The sequence below is a fragment of the Lactuca sativa genome, chromosome 8 (genome assembly GCF_002870075.4).
Source record: "Lactuca sativa cultivar Salinas chromosome 8, Lsat_Salinas_v11, whole genome shotgun sequence".
Taxonomy (NCBI): Eukaryota; Viridiplantae; Streptophyta; class Magnoliopsida; order Asterales; family Asteraceae; genus Lactuca; species Lactuca sativa.
In genome coordinates, this window is record NC_056630.2 from 8,473,746 (window position 1) to 8,499,325 (window position 25,580).

Consider the following 25,580-nt stretch of genomic DNA (forward strand, 5'->3'; position numbering starts at 1 on the left):
TGGTTCAAATTAGGTCAAAGGGGGTAAGATGGTCATTTTACCCTAATCAATATTATAGATTTTGATTGAGTGTTGTTATGATCATGATAGCCAGGAGTCAACGGAGCAGTTGTTAGAGATTTCTTTCCGTGAGATTCGACACTCAGCTTTACGAGGTGAGTTACCTTCCAGTAGAAGTGGGTGTAAGGCCACAATGCCGGCCCACTAGTAGGAGTATGTAGTAGATGATTGTTTGTGTGATAATTGTATGGTGTGCCACTATTTGTTATGTTTGATGTGTTAGTATGCTATGTGATTATGTGATAGTGGTAGATAGACCGACGGGTAAGTCAAGCACCCGAGAACAACTTGACCTGGGTAAGTCAAGCACCCCAGAACAACTTGACCTGGGTATACTGCCTATCGCGTATTAGTTAGTCTAGATTAGTTGATTTATTACTTAATACATAAAATACATACCAGAAAGCGTGTCTGATCTTCATCTTCCTTGTAATTAGTTCAAGTGAAATATGAATCTCCTTATATCATATATCTTTATGTTCTTCGTTGTTCATACTTTGTTGTTCACCACATAATATCTTGTGTTTGAATGCAAACCAAGTTATGATTCAACAAGTATCGTTCTTAATTGCTTATATTTAGTGATGTGTTTTGTGACTATGTTTCCTTCTTAATTTATGCTACTTTTTATTGTTGAGTTTCACAAGATCCTAGAGATTAACTTAAATTTCACACCATAATCTCATTTTCATTTAAGTTCTTCTCTGAAAATCCTTCCCATCGAGCAACACCGCTATTCAAACTCTTCTTCATCTCCATCATATCACTCCTTATTATAATTGGCCACCATTAAGCTAACTCACATCCTCTCATCTTTTGAAACTAGAATAAACACCCAGAATAAAAATTTTCATTTTTAAAAATAGAATAAACACCCACTTTATTAAAGTTACATTCAATTCAAACTAATTAGGGATATATACAGTAAAGTCCCAATATTTTCATCGATTTGACAAGAAAGTCCTAAACTTTATTTTTTTGACAGTAAAGTCCAAATTACCGGCAGTTTTTGACACTTTTACCATTTTTTCCCGGTTAGCCGGTAATTAGGACTTTTTTGTCAACAAAATAAAAAGTTTAGGACTTTCTTGTCAAATCGTCAATTAGGACTTTATTGTCAAAAAAATAAAGTTTAGGACTTTTTTGTCAAATCGTTGAAAATATTGGGACTTTAGTGTATATATAATTTTTTTGGTTAGAAATTTAATGGTATGATACTCTTTAAGCATAAGAGTTATTGAAACCTTCTCTAATCAGCTAGATCCTATTGAAATCCTTTACGTTTGCTTCTTGATAAATCGTTTTTTTAATCTCAACAAACAAACATTGAAAAAAATTGAGATAATCAAGAAAGAAAGAAAGAACCAGGGTTGTGTTGGCTTTTTGCAGTCTCAAAAATGGAGAAATTAGAAACCTAAAAAAACGAAATTGCCCTGGCTTTATACAAACACAAACAACACATGTCTAGTCAAAAGGGTGTGAATGTGGAGAAAGGAAAGAACGACAATTTCGTTTTTTTTTTGTTTCTTATTTCTCCATTTTTGGAGTTGCAAAAAGTCAACACTACCCTGGTTCTTTCTTTCTTTCTTTCTTGATTATCTCAATTTTTTTCAATGTCGGTTTCTTGAGATTAAAAAAATGATTTAACAAGAAGCAAAACGTTAAGGATTTCAATACGATCTAGCAGATTAGTGAAGGTTTCAATAACTCTTATGCTTAAAGAGTATCATACCATTAAATTTCTAACCAAAAAAAGTTATATATACACTAAAGTCCCAATATTTTCAACGATTTGACAAAAAAGTCCTAAACTTTATTTTTTTGACAGTAAAGTCCTAATTTACAATTTGACAAGAAAGTCCTAAACTTTATTTTTTTGACAAAAAAATCCTAATTACCGGATAACCGAGAAAAAAGGTAAAAGTGTCAAAAACTGCCGGTAATTTGGACTTTACTGTCAAAAAAATAAAGTTTAGGACTTTCTTGTCAAATCGATGAAAATATTGGGACTTTACTGTATATATCCCAACTAATTATTCATAAACCATTATTCAAAAATCGAAGTTATAAGGAAGACAATGTAGAATCTCAAATCAATTGTTGATGTGTATGTGCAATCCCGCCTTCGCAAACCAATAAGTACCTGAAAAACATTTAATTCATTATTGTAAGCACAAAGCTTAATTAGTTCACCAAAGTATCACATACAACACAACAAAATAATCAGCTAAGGGTTATCAGCAACCCTAGGGACTATTAACGGTCTCAATGGGCTAACAGCACGCCATGTGGGTTATCAGCAACCCTAGGGACTATCAGCAGTCCCAATAGGCTAGCAACACGTCGTGGAGCTATCAACAACTCAATAACAAATAACACCACTCAACAAATAAGACTCAACTGGTTTGCATGCACACATTATGGAATAGGTAATAAAGTGACAAGACTCACCTGAATCAAGAGCTGAAATCCACTACTCAAAGTCCCAAAAAATCAGTTACACGAACTTCCTAAACCATACACAAGCTAAACCTCAGACAATAGCTTAACACCCCTCAAAGTTTGACCGAAAGTTAAACTGGTCAAAGTCAACGGTCATCGGCTAAAGTCAACCCCTATACGACTCCCACGTTGTGACCACTCGTTCGTCACATCGTGGCAACTTCACAACAAAACATTCGTGATGACACTAACTGCCACATCTTGGCAAGCAGACTGCCACGTCATGAAGGCTGAACTCTCACAGCTTAATGGCTTTAACTCTTAATCCTTCAAGCCACCCATTCATACTTTAAAGAAGTATTTCTTATTTCTATTCCAACATAAAAATTGTAGCTTTACAAACATTTATGCCTAATGTAAGTCTATAACCCAAACTAGGTCAAAATGGAGAAACAAGACCGAAATCTCATGCATGGAGCTCAATAAATAATCAAACTTCGGATCCACAAGATATAGAGACCAAGCAACCAAGATAAGCTATAAAGTTGCAAAATTTATCTCATTTAACCAAACCAAACTTGAAAATGGTCCAAGAAATGCAATAACTCCTAGATCTATGAGGAAATAACCAAAAAGGTGGACGTTATTACTCACCATGGTTTAGAAATGAAGTCCTTTTGCTAGATCTACACTTGATCTCTTCACCAAAACACTCTGCAAGAAACATGGTCTTCAAGCACCACACCAAAATATGAGAAATAAGTCTTCAATGGCCAAGAAAACCAATAACACTTAAAGGGGATAAGGTTTTCGAAATAGGGAGGTTGGAGGCTTAAATATGGGAAAACCCTAAAAATCATGGGCTTGGGCTGTAGATGTTGTTACGTCGTGACCTTCCATTCATTACGCCGTGACAACCAACCATGATACACGTTCTTCATTTGGGATGCCACGTCGTGACACCCTTCATGTCACGTCTGAAAGGCTTTAGGCAAAACAAATAAATTAAAAACCCTTAAGTTCACATGCAACCGAAGGATCTGTGTTTTCACTATTGAACCTATAAATATGAACATTAAATAAGACATCCTAGAAACCCTAGGTATATTTCAAAAATCATAAAAGGATTTAGGATTACATACCTTGTTGTTATTATATTAAATAATAATAGTCTTTAACTTTTAGAACCTTTGGAAGGAAGCACCATAATTATCGTGTCTCTAATAGATCACACCCAAACTAGCAAGAAGGAAAACTATAGAGAGAGGAGAAAAGAGGCAAGATTTCATCCAACCCTTATTGGGAATCAAGTGGCCGAAATATAAAGGCCCCAAGCTCCTGTTATAGTGGTACAAGGAAACCCTGGATAACCCTAATTAGAATATAATAATAATATTTCAAATTGGTAATTATCCAGTTCTTTGTTTATCCACATGGGATATTCTAGAAACCCTAAAATATCCCTTAAAAAACCATCCACCGTATACCTGAAAGGTTCTGGAGCCTTTTGTTCAACTATTAAACAATTACACTTTAGACCCTACACTTTTAATTAATTCTATTAATCCCAAAATTAATTCTAATTAATTTAGGATTAACTACTAATTAAATAATATATTTTCTAATTAATATATTATTCTTATAATATATGAATAAACTATTTATGAAAAATGATTTTTGGGGGTGGGTGCCCTCCTATTTTCATATCGAAGTTAGATTTTGATTTTATTTAATCAAAGCGAATTTCACGCCACCGCCAAGATTTGATTTCCATATGCCGCAACAACGATGCCCTAAGATCACACAACTTATCAACGTCTTCCCAAACCCTACCTTCTACTTGATCCCTACTCGTTTCTGTAACCTCAAATCTCCCGTCGGCAGCTCGATCTCAAGCTCTTTAATCCTTTCAAATCCATAAAGGATCATTGCCAAAGAGTTTGCGATTGATGTTGATTGCTACTGCTTTGCAGCGTATGATCTTGAGGAGGAGAAATTAGATCGTGGATTGACTTAACAATGGATTTGATAGAGTCGACGATGAAGGAGGCACCAACGTCGTCTAAAAAGTCAACTAAGGTCAATGGTAGGGGTAGGATACCATAACAGATGAAGGTGAGGGTGGTTGAGATGGAGTTGTGTTGTAACACCCAAAGTTTTGAAGACCAAGAAAGGAAAGAAAACCCTAAGTTTAGGGGTCGACTCGGCGAGTCCGAGCGGGATCCGGGTCGGGGAGTAAGTGACCGACTCGGCGAGTCGGCCAAGGAGACTCGGCGAGTCTGGTCTGTGCGAGGAAAACCCTAATTCTGGGAGTTGTATCCTATATAAAGGGTGTTATGTCCCTCCCTCAGCCTCCATATCATCATAGAGAACCTGTAAACCCTTGATTTCGTGGGAGCCTCCATCATTTGAGAGAAATAGCTTTGGAGGAAGGAAATCTTGGAAGGAACTTGAAGATCAAGAAGGTTGCTTCAAAGGAGAGGTGTAGATCCTAGATCTACTTCAGTTTGTGTTCTTCTTGGAGGTATTAAGCTGCCATTTTCCCTTCTTTGCATCTAGATCTATTTTGTTATGAGATTTGGGGGTTTTATGGTTGATTGAGACCCATTTCGAGTTAGAAGCTCAGATCTGAAGTTGCTACTTCAGATCTAAGTGTATCTTGGCCTAGAGAATCATAAAACATCAGTTTTTGGGTTGATTGTTAAGCCCCTTTGTCTTAAACCCTAGTTTATAGTGTTTTGAGCCTAGACCTCCTTAGCCACACGTAAAGTTTGCCACTTTACGTAAGGAATAGACTTTAGAAGAGTGGATCTACAGTTTGGAGTCCATGCATGACTCAAAAGTCCTCTGCATGTATGTAGATCTGAATGGACTCGGCGAGTCCTTCGAGTGGACTCGGCGAGTAGCATGAAGATGAGGAGGAACTCGACGAGTGGGATGAACAACTCGTCGAGTCGGATGAAGTTGGGCATGAACTCGGCGAGTTGGAAGAACAACTCGACGAGTTGGTTGAAGATTGCCTAGGGCTCAGCGAGTCTATTCGTGGACTCGGCGAGTCAGGTCGCGAAACCCCAAACCCTTCGAGTTGAGACTCGAATCAGTGAGTCGGGTGGAGACTTAGCGAGTTGGTCAGGACAGGACTCGGTAATCGTTGGACTCGGTGAGTCATGGACTGGCTCGGTGAGTCGAGTCGCGAATAGAAGGACCCTGAGCATATGAACTCGGCGAGTCAGTAGGTGGACTCGGCGAGTAGGGTTGACCTGGAAGGTTGACTTTGACCAGGATTTTGACCTTGACCAGAGTTGACTTAGTTGACTTTCAGAGGACTGTCAGACTAAGTGTCATATTGATATTGATAGCTCGGAGAGCTAGAGGAGCAGCGGCTCAGGGGATTGTCGAGTAGCAGCCAGAGGATTATCGGCAGAGCTCAGCAGTTCAGGTGAGTTTCCTTCCAATAGGAACGGGTCTACGGCCACAATGCCGACCCGAGTAGCTAGCAATAGTTTCCGGACTTCGGTCTAATGCAGTAGTCAGTATGTTTGATGCCTTCGTGGCTCAGACAGGATTTATGTGTTACGTGTTCCGGGCTACGGCCCGATGCAGTATGCAGTATATGTGTGTTCATGCTAGTTGATACGTTTATGTTATGCTTTATTCAGTCAGTTTCCGGACTTCGGTCCGATGCAGGGTGCAAGGCCCCAGTTAGTCCGGACTTCGGTCCGATGCAGGGGGCAAGGCCCCAGTTAGTCCGGACTTCGGTCCGATGCAGGGGACAAGGTCCCAGTCAGTTTCTGGACTTCGGTCCGATACAGGGGGCAAGGCCCCAGTTAGTCCGGATTTCGGTCCGATGCAGGGGACAAGGTCCCAGTCAGTTTCCGAACTTCGGTCCGATGCAGTGGGCAAGGCCCAGTATGTGCTTATTATGTTATTGTTTGGTATGTGGTAGATTGGGGGAGCTCACTAAGCTTCGTGCTTACGGTTTTTAGTTTTGGTTTCAGGTACTCAGTTTCCAAAAGAGGAGCTCGGAAAGATTGCAGTGCACACACCATAGTCAGTTAGCCTGGGAATGTTTGACTCTGATAATGATATTATGTTTTGAATTAATACTCGAAAATTATGTTATGACTTATGATACAATTTTTATAAATATGATTTTAGTAATGTTTTTAAAGAAAGTTTTAATTGTGATTTTTGGGTCGTTACATGTGTGGTGGTGGTGGTGGTGAAATTAGGATGGTAAACCAAAGGGAAGGGGATAGAAGGAAGAGAACCTGACATGAATTTGGAGATTTGGGTGTTTATGTATGAAAAAAATGATCGTTATGGATATATGTTTGTATATATGTCTGTGTGTGTGTGTGTGAGAGAGAGAGAGAGAGAGAGAGAGAGACCATTTTTTTATTTTTAAATTAACAAAGTGTTAATAAAAACAAAAAAAACAAAAAAGAAATTAAAATGACAAAAATGTAATTTCAAATTTTCTAAAAAACAAAATAATAGAAAATTCCTGATTTTAGACCTTTCACACAAATCATAAACTTTTTGAATTATATCCATATTTTTTTTTGAAAACCATAATAATCAAATTTGCATTCTAGTTTTCATAATACTACTCTAGTTATATTTAGGCTTATATCTAGATATTTTTTTGACTAATTAATCTTTTTTATTATAGACACTAATATTATGTATTGAACTCATAATGGTTATACAATATTTTATTTTTTAATTTATTCTATGACTAGATACATATAGTAATTCTACCAATTTAAGCCCTTTATTTTCACCATTTTCCATCTACGAGAACCACAATCCCTCTGTCTTGTAATGCAATTAATTTATTAAATATTATATCAAGTAATAGTAACTTTTAAAAATATGATAAATGCTTAAAAAGTAACAAATTAGATGAGTTGTCTTTATAAAATATTTTTCAAAGATGAAGATAAAATAGTTACATTTTTAAATGAAAATTTGAAATCGGCCGATGGTTCGGAAACGTTTATCATAATAGCTTTCTACTAAAAGAAATAGATGAGTAGATTTTATAAAATAGTTAGGATATGACATTTGAATTTTTAAGAAAAGTAAATCCCAAAGTGGTCATGTATCGAAGCCCATCTGCTTGTGTTTATGCCCGTAAGCCCGTAATGTTAATGGTTCAGTATGAGTATCATTTTTTTTTTTTTTTTTTGGGTGGGGGGGGGGGGGGGGGGGGGGGGGTTATTCGTCAAAGACCAAACCCAAACCCAAGCCCAAGCGGGAGTACTTTACAAAAACGGTTGTACACTTATTCCTAAAAAAAAAATTAATTTCGAGTAACAATATTTACTAATTTACAAACAAAAAAAAATCATACTTTATGTATATCAAAAAAATATATTTAAGATATTACAATTTACAAGTATACAACAACCATATAAACAATCATACAGTTAAATTAAAAGTTAGGTGAATTAGTTAAAATTAATTGAGAAATTTAATATCCTACTATTTATTTTTCATACAGTTTAATATCCTCCTACTTATTTTTCATACATATCCTCCCATCATTTTTAGATGATTGAAAAATGTAATAAAGATTTATTAAATATGACAAGTGCACAAAGTTAAGTATGTAAGAAGATAGTAAAAGAAAAAAAGTAGAAAATATTTTATATGGTCATATGAACAACAATCTTCTTAAACAATAGAAGTAATTATCCGCAATAACTATGTAACAAACGAAAAAAAACAATTATATATATATATATATATATATATATATATATATATATATATATATATATATATATATATATATATATATATATATATATTTGTGATAATTGTGTAATTATTTGTTTAATTTTAGTAAATCTTTTATTTTAAAATTAATAATATAAAAATTAAAAATAAAAGATTTTTCTTGAAAATAAAGATCAAGCTATGTTAGAGTTATGTATGTTTTGGACTGTCTTATTGTTTTATAAAAAGAATCTGTTAAATCTTACTTCTAAACCACATCTTTATATGACCTGCACATCATAATGACAGTATGAAATCCTTTGGAAAATGACGTGGCTCGTGCATTCTTCTTACTTACATATTAAGGTTGTGTTTGACGCACTAGCTGAAAAGCTAATTGATGGTTAAAAATCTAGTTGATGGTTAAAAAGCTAGCCAATAAAAAATAGTGTTTGGTAAAAAGTAGCTGATAACCTAGCTGAAAGATATAAAAATAAATAAAAGTGCATATTCCAAAATAAGTTTTCTATAAGTAATTAATGATATATTTTGAAAGTTTGTAAAAAACTTATGGAAAGCTACTCCAAGTAGCTTTTAAAAGCTAGCTTAAAAGCTAACTTATAAGCTACCTTTTTGGCTTACCAAACACGACAACCCAAAAAAACTCAAAAAATAAGCTAACTTTTCAGCTAGTTGTAGCACGCCAAATGCAACCTAAAGAACTTTGTAACTTGATCTTAGGACATCTGAAACATCCCAAAATACGACCCGAAAATTTTTGTTTAATAATTACTAAAAACATCATGTCAATACCATAAAATAAACCCATACGTCATTATCTCAAAATCATAGCAAAGTATCACGAGAAAACTGTATCAAGACTGTTTCAAATCATATTTATGAAAAGCTAAAACAACTCCCAGGACAAACTGAAGTTGTGGTGTGTGCGATGCCATCAACCCGAGCTCTTCCCTTTACTTGTGGAAGTACCTGAAACCAAAACTGAAACTGTAAGCATAAAGCTTAGTGAGCTCCCCCAAACTACCACATACCATACAATAACATAATAAGCACATACTGGGCCTTGCCCACTGCATCGGACCGAGGTCCGAACTAACTGGGGCCATGCCCCCTGCATCGGACCGAAGTCCGGAAACTGAGTGGGACCTTGTCCCCTGCATCGGACCGAAGCCCGGACTAACTAACTGGGACCTTGTCCCCTGCATCAGACCGAATCCTGGACTAACTGGGGCCTTGCCCCCTGCATCTGACCGAAGTCCGGAACTAACTGAACAAATCATATCATAAACATATCAACTACACAAACACACATATACTACATACTGTATCGAGCCGTGGCCCGGAACACATAGCACATAAATCCTGTCTGAGCCCCGAAGGCATCAAACATACTAACTACTGCATTGGACCGAAGTCCGGAAACTACTGCTAGCTAAATGGGCCGGCATTGTGGTCTTAGACCCGTTCCTACTGGAAGGAAACTCACCTCGTGATGCTGACTGCTGAACTCCTAAATGAGAAATCCCTGACTGCTGCTCCGGCTACTTCCCAACTATTATGGGAAATAAAATACTAAATCAGAATAGGGATTCCTCTATGGGTAAAATGACCATTTTACCCCTACTACGGTGTGGGTCACAAACATGACCCAAATCCTTAATTCCTTCTAAGTCCATCTATGGCCCCACTATAGGCCCATTAATGGCCCAATTTGCTATTTTGGGCCTAGAACCCTTTTATTGGGCCTTACTCAAGACTAATACTAAATCCTTGGTCCTTAGCAACTGATGTCTGATGGACCATAAAGGCCCAAGGACCCTAAGCCTGAAACCCGGCCCACACCAAGGCCCAACACTCGAAGCCCAAACTGGCAGCGTACACGGGGCGTACACCAAGGTACACTGAGCGTACCGGCTGCTGGCTTGTACGCGGCGCGTACATTCTTGTACGCCCAACGTTCAGCTCTGTTAAGCCAACATCTCATTAAGTGCTTAATAATCCGATCCAGAAGCTACAAATCCAGATCCTAAGCTTATTCCGTGACTTAAGTCATAAAGTTGCTTACTTGATGGCTTACAAGTCTCATAAAGGCTCAAACTTCCACAAATAACATTCTACTTCCATAAAACTAACTAGATCTCATGCATGGTTCCATATAAGCCACAATGATGGAAACTTTACTGCTATGGGGACTCTTGAGCTTCAAGGATAGCAATCCCATGCTCCAAAAACGAAGTTGCAACATAAAGGTCCTTCCTTTGGACCTAAAAGGTCCAAACTTCCAAAAACTCCTAGATCTAAACTTACAAGAGGAAAGTTGGAAGCTTTATACCTATTTTGAATGCCAAATGAAGGAATGATCTCAGATCTATGAGTTCAAGGTGCTCAAGTTCTTCTTCTTCCACTTCTCTTCTTCTTCTTCTTCATAAAAATAAGCTCAAAGATCAAACACACACAAACAAGGAGCAACGGGGACGAACTAGGGTTTCTCTGGAGTGAATGATAAATGAGGAGGCCAAATGGGAGGCTATAATGGGGTTTAAATACGCCTCAACCCATAAAATTAGGTTTTGCCACCTGGTCGCGTACGCTGCGCATACGATCAGCCTCCCCGCGCTTCATTTAATCAGTACGCCCAGCGTACAAGGGGGGGGGGGGGTTACGCCCCGCATACGGCTTATGGGTTGCTTACACTTCGGCCCAAAAAGAGGTCTACTCATAATAACAATTCAATTGTAGCCCACTAAATAAACTGAAGAATTAAATGAATTTATACCTCGGAAACGATCGTTACAAATCTCCCCCACTTGAATTAGACTTCGTCCTCGAAGTCTGCTGCTACTAAATCTGAAAATAGCTCCGGGTAATGCTCCTGCATCTCCTCCTCTGATTCCCATGTCCACTCTGAACCCTTTTGATGTTGCCACTGCACCTTCACTAGTTGAATTACCTTGTTCCTCAAGGTCTTTGTTTTCCGGTCCAGAATCGCGACCGACCTCTCAATATAATTCAGGCTGCTATCAACCTGAAAGTCCTTTAAGGGAACAACTGCTAACTCATCCACCAAACACTTCCTCAACTCAGAAACATGGAAAGTGTTGTGGATCTGGCTAAGTTCTGTCGGAAGATCCAACCGATAGCAACTTGACCCACCCGGGCCAAGACCCTAAAAGGACCAATGAACCTGGGGCCCAGCTTGCCCCTCTTCCGAAACCGGATAACACCCTTCCAGGGTGATACCTTCAGGAGGACCATGTCGCCTTCCTGAAACTCCAAGTTTGATCGCCTCCTGTCGGCATAACTTTTCTGCCAACTCTGCGCAGTCTGCAGCCTACTGCGTACCTGCTGGATCAACTCTGTCGTCTTGAGCACCACTTTGGTGCTCCCAATGACACGCTGACCGACCTCCCCCTAACAAATCGGGGTCCTACACTTCCTCCCATAGAGCATCTCGAAGGGAGGGTGGTCAATACTCGCGTGGTAACTGTTGTAATACAAAAATTCCGCTAACGGAAGATACGTATCCCAACTGCCACCGAAATCTAGGACACATGCCCGGAGCATGTCCTCAAGAGTCTGAATCGTCCTCTCGCTCTGTCCGTCCGTCTGAGGGTGGAAAACGATGCTGAAATGGAGACGAGTACCCATCTCGTCATGAAACCGCTTCCAAAACCTGGAAGTAAAACGGACATCTCGGTCTGACACCACTGAAACAGGAACCCCATGTCGTGCCACCACCTCTCGTACATAAATGTCGGCTAGCTTCTCAGCCGATATGCTCTCCTGGATCGGTATAAAATGAGCACTCTTTTTCAACCGATCCACTATAACCCAAATCGTGTCCACTCCTCGTGCAGTCCTGGGAAGCTTAGTGATGAAATCCATGGTGATATCCTCCCATTTCCACACAGGAATGTCTAACGGTTGCATCTTGCCGTGAGGTCTCTGGTGCTCCGCCTTAAACTTCCTGCAGGTCAGGCATCTTTCCACATACCAGGCCACATCCCGCTTCATGCAGGGCCACCAATAATCGGGTCTAAGATCTCTATACATCTTTGTTGCCCTTGGATGGATGAAGAATCGAGACTTACGAGCCTCGTCCATCAGCACTTGTCGTACCCCGCCCTAGTATGGCACCCAGACCCTCCCATAAAGGGTCAACAATCCTCGACTATCATAGTCGAAGGAAGCTACTCGGCCCACGATCCTCTCACACTTCTGCCTCTCCTCCTTGAGGCCCTCGGCCTGCGCCTCTTAAATTTGCTCCAGCAATGGATTAATCACAGTCATCCTCAAAAAAATGTCTCTGATCGGGGCTGCTGCTGCCTTGCGACTCAGGGCATCGACCACTACGTTGGCCTTCCCTGGGTGATAAAGGATCTCACAGTCGTAATCCTTTAGCACATCTAACCATCGCCTCTGCCTCATGTTCAGATTCGGTTGGTCCATGAGGTACCTCAAGCTCTTGTGATCCGTATAAATGGTATAACGGATCCCGTAGAGGTAATGTCTCCAAATCTTGAGGGCAAACACCACTTCCCCCAACTCTAAATCATGCGTAGGATAATTAGCCTCGTGAGGCTTCAACTGCCTCGAGGCGTAAGCTATCATATCAACACTGCTCCCATACCTGCAATCGAAGCATCACAGTAGACTATAAAATCCTCTACTCCCTCTGGCAGGGTAAGAATCGGTGCCTCACACAATTTCCGCCTGAGGGTCTCGAATGCTGCCTGCGGCTCGGGCCCCCAGCGAAACACCACTGACTTCTTAGTCAGTCGGGTGAGCGGTACAGCTATCTTGGAGAAATCCTGGATGAATCTCCTGTAGTACCCTACTAAACCTAGGAAGCTCCTAATCTCAGATGGAGATCTCGGGACTTCCCACTGCATCACGACCTCTATCTTGGCCGAATCTACCAAAATACCCTTCTGGTTGACGAGATGTCCAAGGAACTGCACCTCGCGCAACCAGAACTCGCACTTGTAGAACTTTGCGAAAAGTCTCTCCCTCCTCAAAATCTCTAGCACCTCTCTCAGGTGCTCCTCATGCTGCTCCTGAGTCTTAGAATACACCAAGATATCATCTATGAATACTATCACAGACCGATCCAGCATGGGCCTGCACACGCGGTTCATGAGATCCATGAACGCGGCTGGAGCGTTGGTGAGCCCTAACGGCATCACCACAAACTCATAATGACCATACCGGGTCCTGAAAGCAGTTTTTTGCACATCCTCGCCTCTGACTCGCATATGATGATACCCGGAGTGTAAATCGATCTTGGAAAACCAAGATGCTCCCTGCAGTTGATCAAACAAATCATCTATCCTCGGAAGTGGGTAACGGTTCTTCACCTTTACCCTATTCAGCTCCCGGTAATCTATACACATACGGTGCGACCCATCCTTTTTCTTCACAAACAAAATCGGTGCACCCTAAGGCGAACTGCTCAGCCTGATAAAACCCTTATCTAGCAGCTCTTGCAGCTGCGTAGATAACTCCTGCATCTCTGGGGGAGCCAACCGATATGGTGCTTTGGCTATCGGAGCCGCACCAGGGATCAGGTCAATCCTAAACTCGACCTGCCTCTCGGGAGGTATTCCAGGAAATTCCTCTAGAAATACATCCGGGTAGTCTCGCACTACCGGAACATCATCAACCGTCGCCTTGCCCTTCTCCCGTGCATCTAAAACATAGGCAACATAACCGATGCAACCCTGCTGAAAATAGCGCCTGGCTCTCACCGCTGAACACAGAACTGGTCCGCGTTGTGGCCTCTCGCCCTGAATCACTAACTCTCCCCCACTGGGAGAGCGAACCCTCACTAACTGTAGCTCACAATCTATCACCGCCACATTGGGGCTCAGCCAATCCATGCCTACTATAACCTTATTCCCTCGCAGGGGAATAGGGACCAAGTCCACCGGAAAGTGCTCATCGAATAACTGTAGAGAACATCCTCTGTGTACCCTTGCAACCCTAACGGTCCTATCAACTGCTATCTCAACCTCAAGTGGACAATCTAGCTCCCCTGGAGCTCTGCTAAACCTCTTGCTAAGCGCAAGAGAGACGAATGATCGGGTAGCCCCTGAATCAAACAACACTAAAGCTGATATGCCGTTCACTGAGAACGACCCTATACAAAACATATAACCATAAGAAACAATCAATAAAAAATGCAGAGGTATGGAGAAAAATACATACCCGTCACCACGTCAAGAGTCGCTCGCGCCTCCTCTGCTGTAAGCTGAAAAGCCCTACTCTTTGCCACTGGCGTCTTAGCTTAGCCCTGACAGCCATCTGCAATCCTCAAAGTAGCAGGAGCAGGTGCTGACACCTTCCCTGCAGCAGCTAAACTCGGACACTGGGACTTTTTATGTCCCCTCTGATTGCAATGGAAGCAATGTTGGATTAGTGTCTAAGTCCATAACTATTTTGGTATGTACTTGACCCGATGGTGCATGGTCCTTTTGGGTTGCCTTCACCAAAGCAACTTGATTGGAGAAATATATAGAGAGAGGATAATATGATTTATTAATATGTTATAAGAATGATATATTAAAGGAGAAATCATATTTGTTTAATTAATATTGGTCGATAATTGATTAAGAATTAGTTTTGTGATCAAGTGTAATTAATTAAACTAGAGGGGCTGATTTGTAATTATGTGATAGTTACAAAATAAGGTAAGGATTATCTTATATATATGGTGAACGAATTTGAGGTGTAAATCCCTTAGAATTCGAGTATGATAAGGATTCAAGGATTATCTTATTGGTTGCTTAATGGATAATCAACTAGATAAGGATAATGACTGAAACCCTATCTCTACACCTATATAAACAACCCCAAGGTCATGAATTCGTGTATCCCTTCCCAAGAAGTCTTAGAGACGAATTCTAACCTCCCTCTTCTCTCTTTATACCTTCTCCACTTGCTTATGGTGTTTGTAAGCCATTAGAGGAGTGACACTTGTGACTCTCTGCTTTCCAAGGTCAATTCAAGGAGGAATTGGATTGTTATTGCTACATAACAATCAAGGTATGTTCTTAAACCTATTTACATGTGAATTCTGATTTCCATATGCTAGAATTAGGGTTCAAAGTCCTGGATTCAAAGTATGTACAATAGAGAAACCTAGATCCAAGCATTAGGGTTTGTATGAGCACATAGGATGTCTTATGACCAAAACCCATCAAGCAAATCAGATCTGATACCGCAACGACGGTAGTAGTGGCTGTACAATCTCTGCTCATATGCCCAGTCCGACCGCACTTGTAGAACCCGACACTCCCTTCCTTGCACGCCCCATTGTGCAATCTCCCACACTTGCCACACCGATCGTGGCTCTGCTGACTCCTAGCTCTGTGATCTGAACCCTTGGGATTTTTGCCCGCACTCCCTGTACCTGGAGCCGCCTCCGACTTCCTCTTTCTCTCCATTTCAAGGTAAATCTCTTTCTCTCTCTCTCTCATGCCCTAGAAATCATGTCATCCAGCGTTTTATTGCTGGACCGGCTCACAAACTAGCGGATATCACTCCGCAACATCTCATGATAACGATCCTTCTTCATTCCCTCATCAGCCGCGTACTAAGGAACAAGAAGAGCCCTTTCCCTGAATTTGGCGGTAATCTCTGCCACTGTCTCTGTGGTCTGGGTAAGATCCTGAAACTCTCTAGCTAACTGTTGCACCTCAATGACCGGTGTGAACTCAGCTCTGAACCTGGTAGTAAAATCAGTCCAGGTCATAGCATCCAAATCTGCTTCATCTCCAATGGCATGACCAACCTCCTCCCACCAATCCCGTGCCCTGTCCTTCAGAAGACAGGACGCCAATCTGACCTTGTCCCCCTCGGTACATCTGCTAGTGCGAAAAGCATTGGCCACATCTGCCAACCATCTAGAACTCGCTATGGGGTCCCGCGCCCCATGATAATCCGGAGCTCCACATGCCCGAAACTCCTTAAAAGTAAGCGTGCGCGACCTTATCATGGCCGCCACCTCAGCACGGAAGGTGCTCAACCTCTCGTCCATCAACTCTAAGATACCCTTCTTGATCGATCTGAAGATCACAGGAGTCTGCTCAAGTATGGTGCGAGTAATCTCTGAAGAGAGAAACTCCCTAGTCTGCTCGTCCAATTGCCCGGCCTCCGGGCCTGGTCCTGATCCCCTCCGACACCTGAACTGCCGACTGCTGGTCTAGGGCGTAGTACCACCATTCTGAAACACATAATAAACGTCAGGAACACTGATATATCTCGAGGAATCACTACTACCACAAGTTTCCTGGTCTCATCTTAGCTTTCCTCGATTCGAGTATGGATCCTCTGCTTTCAGTAGTACGGGCCCATACTACCTTCCACATCTATCCGTACTTTCCTCAAGTACTGCCTCGACTCCACCAAGTCACTTCTACTACTCTCATCCTAGGCTTGCCCTAGGGAAATCTCTGACTCCACCAACTCACTCCCCGCCATCAGCTGCATAAAAAGTTCCTGCTTTCTTCCCCTAACTAGCTCGTGAATACTATTACATATTACTCAGACTAGATAATTCTTCGAATGAGAGACCCTACCCTACAACGGTTGGACTCAGACAAGAGCTGCGAAATAGGGCTAGACCTAACCTTCTGAAATTATTTAGTCCTTGCAATATGTAACTTATCATATTCGTTTACTAGGTAGTGAAAGACAACTAAAACTCCTAGGAGCACAAAGCAAGCAGCATTCGGGAGTTGAGTACACATACTAAAGCATATACTACTCTGGCTATCATATTGGCTACTCTGTACTAGCATGCATCTCTCAATAAGCTAGTACACATATAACAGGCACATAAGGCATCCTTCCTAGATCCTTAGCCCTAACTAGCATGCGATTCTCATAAAGATGATACACATATAATAGGCACATAAAGCATCCTTCCTAGATCCTTAGTCCTATTCTAGCATGTTGTTCTACTGAAACTGAAACAGATATTCATAACATAAACTTGTATGGGTAATTTGGGAGTATTTACTTGAACTTGGTTGATCGCATGCACCACACCTTTTTCCCTTTGTAAAAAAAACTCTTCTTCTTTCTAAGTTCTTTTTCGGAAATCTTTTTCAAAAACATTTTTCTTTTGAAAATCTTTACTGTTTCCTTAGTTTAAGCTCAGACACACCCGGAAGTGTATCCGAATCCCTCAAACCAAGGCTCTGATACCAACTTGAAACATCCCAAAATACGACCCGAAAATTTTTGTTTAATAATTACTAAAAACATCATGTCAATATCATAAAATAAACCCATACGTCATTATCTCAAAATCATAGCAAAGTATCACGAGAAAACTGTATCAAGACTGTGTCAAATCACATCTATGAAAAGCTAAAACAACTCCCAGGACAAACTGAAGCTGTGGTGTGTGCGATACCATCAACCCGAGCTCTTCCCTTTACTTGCGGAAGTACCTAAAACCAAAACTGAAACTGTAAGCATAACGCTTAGTGATCTCCCCCAAACTACCACATACCATACAATAACATAATAAGCACATACTGGGCCTTGCCCACTGCATCGGACCGAGGTCCGAACTAACTGGGGCCTTGCCCCTTACATCGGACCGAAAGTCCGGAAACTGAGTGGGACCTTGTCCCCTGCATCGGACCGAAGCCCGGACTAACTAACTGGGACCTTGTCCCCTGCATCAGACCGAATCCCGGACTAACTAGGGCCTTGCCCCCTGCATCAGACCGAAGTCCAGAACTAACTGAACAAATCATATCATAAACATATCAACTACACGAACACACATATACTACATACTGTATCGGGCCGTGGCCCGGAACACATAGCACATAAATCCTGTCTGAGCCACGAAGGCATCAAACATACTAACTATTGCATCGGACCGAAGTCCGGAAACTACTGCTAGCTAAATGGGTCGGCATTGTGGTCTTAGACCCGTTCCTACTGTAAGGAAACTCACCTCGTGATGCTGACTGCTGAACTCCTGAATGAGAAATCCCTGACTGCTGCTCCGGCTGCTTCCCAGCTATTATGGGAAATAAAATACTAAATCAGAATAGGGATTCCTCTATGGGTAAAATAACCATTTTACCCCTACTATGGTGTGGGTCACAAACATGGCCCAAATCCTTAATTCCTTCTAAGTCCATCTATGGCCCCACTATAGGCCCATTAATGGCCCAATTTGCTATTTTGGGCCTAGAACCCTTTTATTGGGCCTTACTCAAGACCACTACTAAATCCTTGGTCCTTAGCAACTGATGTCTGATGGGTCATAAAGGCCCAAGGACCCTAAGCCTGAAACCCGGCCCACACCAAGGCCCAACACTCGAAGCCCAAACTAGCAGCGTACGCGGGGCGTACACCAAGGTACACTGAGCGTACCGGCTGCTGGCTTGTACGCAACGCGTACATTCTTGTACGCGCAGCGTACAACTCTGTTAAGCCAACATCTCATTAAGTGCTTAATAATCCGATCCAGAAGCTACAAATCCAGATCCTAAGCTTATTCCATGACTTAAGTCATAAAGTTGCTTACTTGATGGCTTACAAGTCTCATAAAGGCTCAAACTTCCACAAATAACATTCTACTTCCATAAAACTAACTAGATCTCATGCATGGTTCCATATAAGCCACAAAGATTGAAACTTTACTGCTATGGGGACTCTTGAGCTTCAAGGATAGCAATCCCATGCTCCAAAAACGAAGTTGCAACATAAAGGTCCTTCCTTTGGACCTAAAAGGTCCAAACTTCCAAAAACTCCTAGATTTAAACTTACAAGAGGAAAGTTGGAAGCTTTATACCTATTTTGAATGCCAAATGAAGGAATGATCTCAGATCTATGAGTTCAAGGTGCTCAAGTTCTTCTTCTTCCACTTCTCTTCTTCTTCTTCTTCATAAAAATAAGCTCAAAGATCAAACACACACAAACAAGGAGCAAAGGGGACGGACTAGGGTTTCTCTAGAGTGAATGATAAGTGAGGAGGCCAAATGGGAGGCTATAATGGGGTTTAAATACGCCTCAACCCCTAAAATTAGGGTTTGCCACCTGGTCGCGTACGATCAGCCTCTCCGCGCTTCATTTAATCAGTACGCCCAGCGTACAAAGGGGGGGGGGGGGGGTTTACGCCCCGCGTACGGCTTATGGGTTGCTTACACTTCGGCCCAAAAAGAGGTATACTCACAATAACAATTCAATTGTAGCCCACTAAATAAACTGAAGAATTAAATGAATTTATACCTCGGAAACGATCGTGACAACATCGGGATTCGGAAAGGTATCCGATCACATTCATTGTTGCCTTAGGGATAAGAAATACATGTTTATGTTTGAATTAAGTTAAATAAGTTGAAATTACATTTAGAATTATATTAGTGATTATAACTAAGAATATTTCATAAGGTGATTTTTGACTCTCCAATAATTATTAGAAGTGAAGTTGAGTAAATATCAATAGTAAATGTCTTTATTACTAGTTTTTTGGTAAATATTTTGGCATAATTCAATATTATAGTATTCTTGATTGCTATGTGACTTTATATGTTATTGTTGCATACTTGAAACATACTTTAAAGTGTTTATTTGAGGAACGGTATATTGTATTTTAAAACATGTTTACATATTTTATATATACATATCACTTAGGACATGTTGACTTGAGTGTTTCTCGTACACTTTTGAGTTTAACTCCATTTTCGTTTTTCATGAACGGTTAAACTATAACTCTTAGTGATGAACTTTTGTAATCAATGTTTTAAAACCCGGGTTTTTAGTTGACCCGGTGTGATGACCGGTTCAACTGGGTCAACAGGAAAATTCGTTGTTTTGCAGGGAAAAGAAGAAACAGGAAAACTCACCTGGAGAAGAGAAGAGTCGAGTTTCTTTCTTCAGCTCGCTGCTGATGTCGCTGCTTGCGTTCTTCTTCAGCTCATTGCTTTCGTTGCTTTCGTTTCCTAGAGAAGAGAAGAGCCGACTTTGTTTTGCCTGGAGCGATCTCACTTAATTATCCAAGCCCTAATAAATGGGCCAATCCAGGTTTTACCGGTTCGAAATACCCGGTTCAACTGCGGTTTAAGTTAAACCCGACCGGTTCGATCCGGTCGGTAATTTTACAAAAAAGCGTTCTAATTTGACCCGCTTTCTATCCCGGGTCACGGTCCAACCGGTTGAATTGGCCGGGTCGACCCGAGTTTTAAAACATTGTTTGTAATCCATTTCTTGGTTATACATGTCTCCAATATGTTGGTATTCATTGTCAGGCCTTTAAAAAAGCTTTGGATGTGATGCTACTAACTTGTTTTGAGTGTAGAAACTTGGTTTGAGAATTTGAAAATGTTACTTGGGTTTGATTTTGAATTGGTAATTAGTTATTACCATTTCTTCTTATCCTAATATACCTAGTAAATATAAAATGTATTTGAAAATATTTTGAGAGTTTGTCTTTGTCATTATCGAATTGCATTCAGAAGTCAAACTTCGAGTTTACTTATTAGACTCCCCAAGTCTATCGGTACTATTTTGAAATGGTTGAAGGATTAATGAACATTAGTGAAAGGTTAACATTTGAATATTTAGAGGACCTTGTAATTTTATTATTAATATTATGTAAATCATTTATTTAGGTATAGCTTTTGATTCATTTGTTGCATCATCATATGACTTGACCAACTTTCAAACATCATGATTTTGACCATTTATGACCAAATTCCCAACTTGATTTTCTTATAAAGAGTATTGTTTTTTCTGAAACAAATGAGATATTCATCATTTAATGACAAATTCTACTAGCCATACTCATTTGTTAGGATAAAGCTAGAGGGAGTGATGTCACTGAAACCACACTCTCTCCTATGTCACGTAGATGCCAACTCATATTTTTTTCTCATTTTATCAATTTGAAATGACAAGGTAGGAGTGGGAAAACGGTTAGAAGAGAGAAAAGAAAAAAAAAAGATGATTGGTTGAGAGAGGAGAGAGAGCAAGTAAAAGAGGAAAGAGAGAAAGGGAAGTGCACCCCAGGAAGGCCGCAGTTTGGCGTAGACCGCACCCAGGGGCGGTGTGCGTGATGATGTGGCGGGTAGTGCGGCCTAGACCGCACCCACTCCCTCTAATCTAATATGTAACTGTATAGTTGTACTTGCCGTGAAATACGGCAAATAGTTGTAATTGCTTGAGAATGGGTCTGGTCACGTGGTTCAAATATCACACACACAAATGATGGCTTGGAAGCCGAGTAGTTGTCAAGATTAATATGGATTCCGGTCACGGTTTGGATTCCACGGCAGGGTCCACCATTATTTTAAAAAACATTGAGAGGTTGGGATACGCTTTATAATTGTGGATGGATAACGAAACACAACGTGGTAATTTGAGTTCATATCAACAATGATGCAAAGTTAGGGACTTAATTTCTTTCTTAACGTTCTTTCAAAAACACGAGTAGCGTGAGTAGTACCAAAACCTATGAGACCAATCCTCAATACTAATAACATTTTGAGATGATAAAAACAAATAATTCAAGAACAAAATTCACCTAAAAATATATGATAGGATCAACCAAAAACCAAAGCGATCAAGTAGGTACAATGAATTAAGTGATGCTCAATCATTGAATAGAATGGAAACATACAACTAATAATAATATCGTAACATTATTACACCAAATTTACAACTCATCAACATTCGTAATCTACTATTCCTTTCGCACACAACTCTTTCACTCTTGACATCCAACATCATCGAAACTTGGAAGCCCAAGTTCCTCCATTGTCTTATCAGCGAATCCTCCATCTATTTCATGGCAATGGAACTTGGCTTTCAACGTCTTTGGTGCAGTTTTCCTCTGTGGATGTGGGTTCCACAGAACCCTCGACATCGGAAGTCACAAATTTAAGGTAATGTTCAATATCTTTCTCAGTGCTGCCGGTCCTCCGGTGGAACCATTTCCGAACAGTTTTTGGCTTCCGATCACTGATGGCAATGGCGATGTCATTCGGGAAGAGATCTCTCATCACAAAAGCATGCAGAATTGTGGTTATCAGTAGGCCGAAGACTGTTAGGGTTGCAATTACTGTGAGAGTAGTCGATAAAGATTTAGTGACTATGTTTGAGACTTCGTTTGTGTATGTAATCGTTGCAATTGCAGCTCCGGTCATCGGAAAAGTATATGCCCACCATGCCAACGAGAACTTGAATCCTCTGAAAAAGTTCACTCGAACTGCCTGTAAATTATATAAAAAAAAAGTTGTTTAATTTTCACTCAAACATCAAATTAATCAACTTGCAGATTTAATTTCAAATCTTTAACGAACCAGTGAGAAATAAAGAAACATGGCGATGAAGTAAGCGAGACGAGACCCATAATCGAAGGATCCATTGATTTTCGCCCACGCCATTGAAGCAACACTTGGAGCAGCAACAAACAGAAAGAAAACAGGATGAAGCTCTTTTGGTAAAGTTTCATTGGTCGGAAGTCTCTGATACAGAGTCACAAACAACACCGTGTAGTGAGCCAATCCGACGGCGAAGAAGAAGATCGGACCTTCTTTTAAACCCATCGACGCACCCAACAACGCCCCGACGAAGTTTCCGACCACCGATAAATGATTAGACGGATTCGCCACCTTGGATAGCCTCCGCTGCCCTCCGGACATCCATTGCCCATAAATCTTGAGCTCCAGGATGAAAATGGGTGTCATAAGAATATACCATAGAAAATGTGGTAGATTTGTGGTCACCGAAGGTGGAACTCCGGAGGCCAAAAACAGTAATGCGATCCATGGAGCGAAGAAGAAATTGACTCGAATGGGATGGTAGTATTCCCGACGAACAGCTTCGAAGTAAAGAACCATTTTCAGAAGGTAAGTCGAAGCCACAACCACGAAAAGAACGACTGATATGCACCATAGAATTAAGTTCACATGCGGGCTTATATGAAGGAAATGTGTGGAAGGCGTTGACGCCAAATTCTTCCACATGATCGCTTGACTGCTGACACCGAGGCATATACCGAATGATGAGATCGGATACCGGAGAAGAAACGGCCATTGTTTGTCGTCGGGAAGAATTATTTCCTCCGATGGCTGTTAAAGAAGACAGCACAAACTGTTAAAAACTGAAATAATTTGATAAACTTTCAACCGGAGGAGGGGAGAATCAAACATATTACGTACCCTGAGAGTATCCAACTCTGGTCCTTCCAATGCATCGAAATACCGATCAACGGGCAAATTTTCGCGGGGGGTGTTCACCGGCGGCTGATCAGTCGGTGGTTTTCCTCGTAAAGTGGAGAGATTTCTCTCGAGTTTACCTGACCAAGTTTTGAACGAGTTGTATCTTTCGTCTTTTAGTTTTTCGATTCTGGGGTTTCTCACAGGCAGGTTGGGGGATTTTCCGGCGGCTACAGCTGCTTCAAAACCGACGCCGGTGGGTATGGGTTGAGAATGGAATCTGGTGGCGTGATTAGTGGTTGGTAGCTGACTCTTTCTGTCGAGTTCAACGTCGGGACTGAATGCAACTCTTTTGGGGGTTTGCAGGTGGGTTTTCATCGGAGATGGTGGCATGCTGATTGAAATCGACGGTGTTATATGGTGGTTCAAGTGAAGATTCGAGCATTCCCCTTCGTTATTATTTCCCCCAGAATCCTAACAAAATCAAACAACAAATTCAGTAAATTTTCAAGAACATTAATGAACACATCTCTCAAACGATTCAAATAAAAAACAAACATACCATAAGTGCAAAATCAAATCCAGCAATTTCGTTAGCATCAATGGATCTGATTAGCGATGGGATTGCTTCCTCTTTCTTCATTCCAATATCTTGAGCGACTTCCATGGCAGAAAAATCTCCTGCTACAAAACAAAACTTCATTCGTCATGATTCATCAAGAATCAACTCGAAACTAAAAGTTAAATTAAAGATTTCTTATTTTATTAAGCGGTACAGGACTCCGATTTCATGTTCCTGTTTCTTTACTCATAAAACACGATAACTTTGACAGATCAGTGTTCTGATGCAATCTATGGAGCTAGATTTGAAACTTAATTAGGATTGTACATTTGTGACAAAATGTGTATAAGAGTTGTACCTTTAGCTTTCACCAAGAACAATTAGATGGGGTTGATTTCAAAATCAAAATCAAATTGTCTAATATGGTTGCAGGTCAAAGAGACAAGAAGGTCAAAGAAATTGGGAGAAGGAAAGAAGAAGAAGAAGCACACATCTCATGTGGTTGTATGTGAAGCTTTATATATACTACGCTCACTCCCTTCTTTCTCATAAACTTCCAAAATGCAATATATATATATATATATATATATATATATATATATATATATATATATATATATATATATATATATATATATTTTTAATATAATTTGGAACAATGAATAAACAAAGTGAGAAGTGGGACCATTCCAAGTAACTATTTTCCCCAAACACTCGAAATGATATCTTTAGGCCATCTTGGATGTTGTTTCTTTTTCCTCCACCAGCAGTAGTGTCATTTATTTCAAAAACAACCGTAAATTTGGAATAAAAAATAAAAATAGATAAACAAATTTGTAGAAAACAAATAACCTCCATAATTTATGGTTGAATGAGGTAAAATGTTTAGTTGACTTAGAAGGAATTAAATCCAATCATATTGGCTATTGCGATGCCAATCAATATACTCTAGATTTGAAGTTTGCTACCCATTGAAACCAATGTTATCAAAATCTTGATCTTACATAAGAGCGTTTTCATTTTGCAACATAAAACATAATGTTTGTTTGAATGGCTATTAAAGCTAGCTAGGTGTTAGCTACACTGGAACAAAAACATTACATCATAGGGTTATACATTACAAATGATGCACTCATATCATTTTCCCTTTATGTAGTACAATTATTTTTTGGGAATTTGACTTATTAAGGTAATTATAATTTCAAATGTTAACATATGGGCAATATTGTTTTTTTTGTACTTATTTACCCAATTAACTTTTTTCATCCGTTCAAAAATAACCAACATTACCGGCTATTACCTGTTTTAGCCGGTAACATTGATTTAGTTGGGTTGAAAACATTACGTGGAATCTTACGTGGCCATTACATCCCTTTCTCATTTAATTAGGGTTCGTCATTGTCAGCTAACACACCTCGATTACCTTCTTCTTTGAGAAATTAATCGATACATCAAATCGACGATTATGACTTGGAATTGAAGTTGGAATTGAATTCGACTGCTAGCATGGCATCCTCATCTACAGGTATGTATGTATCTATAGATTTTCATTACAATGGATTCTTTTTGCCAAACTCATT

At 40.2% G+C, this 25,580-nt stretch overlaps 1 protein-coding gene across 2 annotated transcripts; it reads right to left on the reverse strand.

Moving 5' to 3' along the window:
* Positions 1-21,850: 21,850 nt before the first annotated feature.
* LOC111876517 (S-type anion channel SLAH2) lies at positions 21,851-24,516 on the reverse strand. 2 transcript variants are annotated; one of them, XM_023873066.3, is made up of 5 exons: positions 24,359-24,516; positions 24,001-24,119; positions 23,442-23,912; positions 22,581-23,351; positions 21,851-22,490 (listed from the first exon to the last, which is right to left on the reverse strand). In XM_023873066.3, the coding sequence occupies exons 2-5, from the start codon at positions 24,103-24,105 to the stop codon at positions 22,065-22,067; spliced, it is 1,773 nt and encodes a 590-aa protein (XP_023728834.1). In that variant the 5' UTR covers positions 24,106-24,119; positions 24,359-24,516; the 3' UTR covers positions 21,851-22,064. The 2 variants fall into 2 exon arrangements, with proteins under 2 accessions (XP_023728834.1, XP_023728826.1); XM_023873058.3 differs by having other exon boundaries at positions 24,001-24,122; positions 24,359-24,515.
* Positions 24,517-25,580: the final 1,064 nt, after the last annotated feature.

Excerpts from the sequence above, each read along its gene's own strand:
- LOC111876517 (XM_023873066.3), bottom strand. The coding sequence starts at position 24,105 with ATGGAAGTCGCTCAAGATATTGGAATGAAGAAAGAGGAAGCAATCCCA. Across the intron at positions 23,352-23,441 it reads CAGAGTTGGATACTCTCAGG|CCATCGGAGGAAATAATTCT; the intron begins GTACGTAATATG and ends CTTCTTTAACAG. Across the intron at positions 22,491-22,580 it reads TGTTTCTTTATTTCTCACTG|GCAGTTCGAGTGAACTTTTT; the intron begins GTTCGTTAAAGA and ends TATAATTTACAG.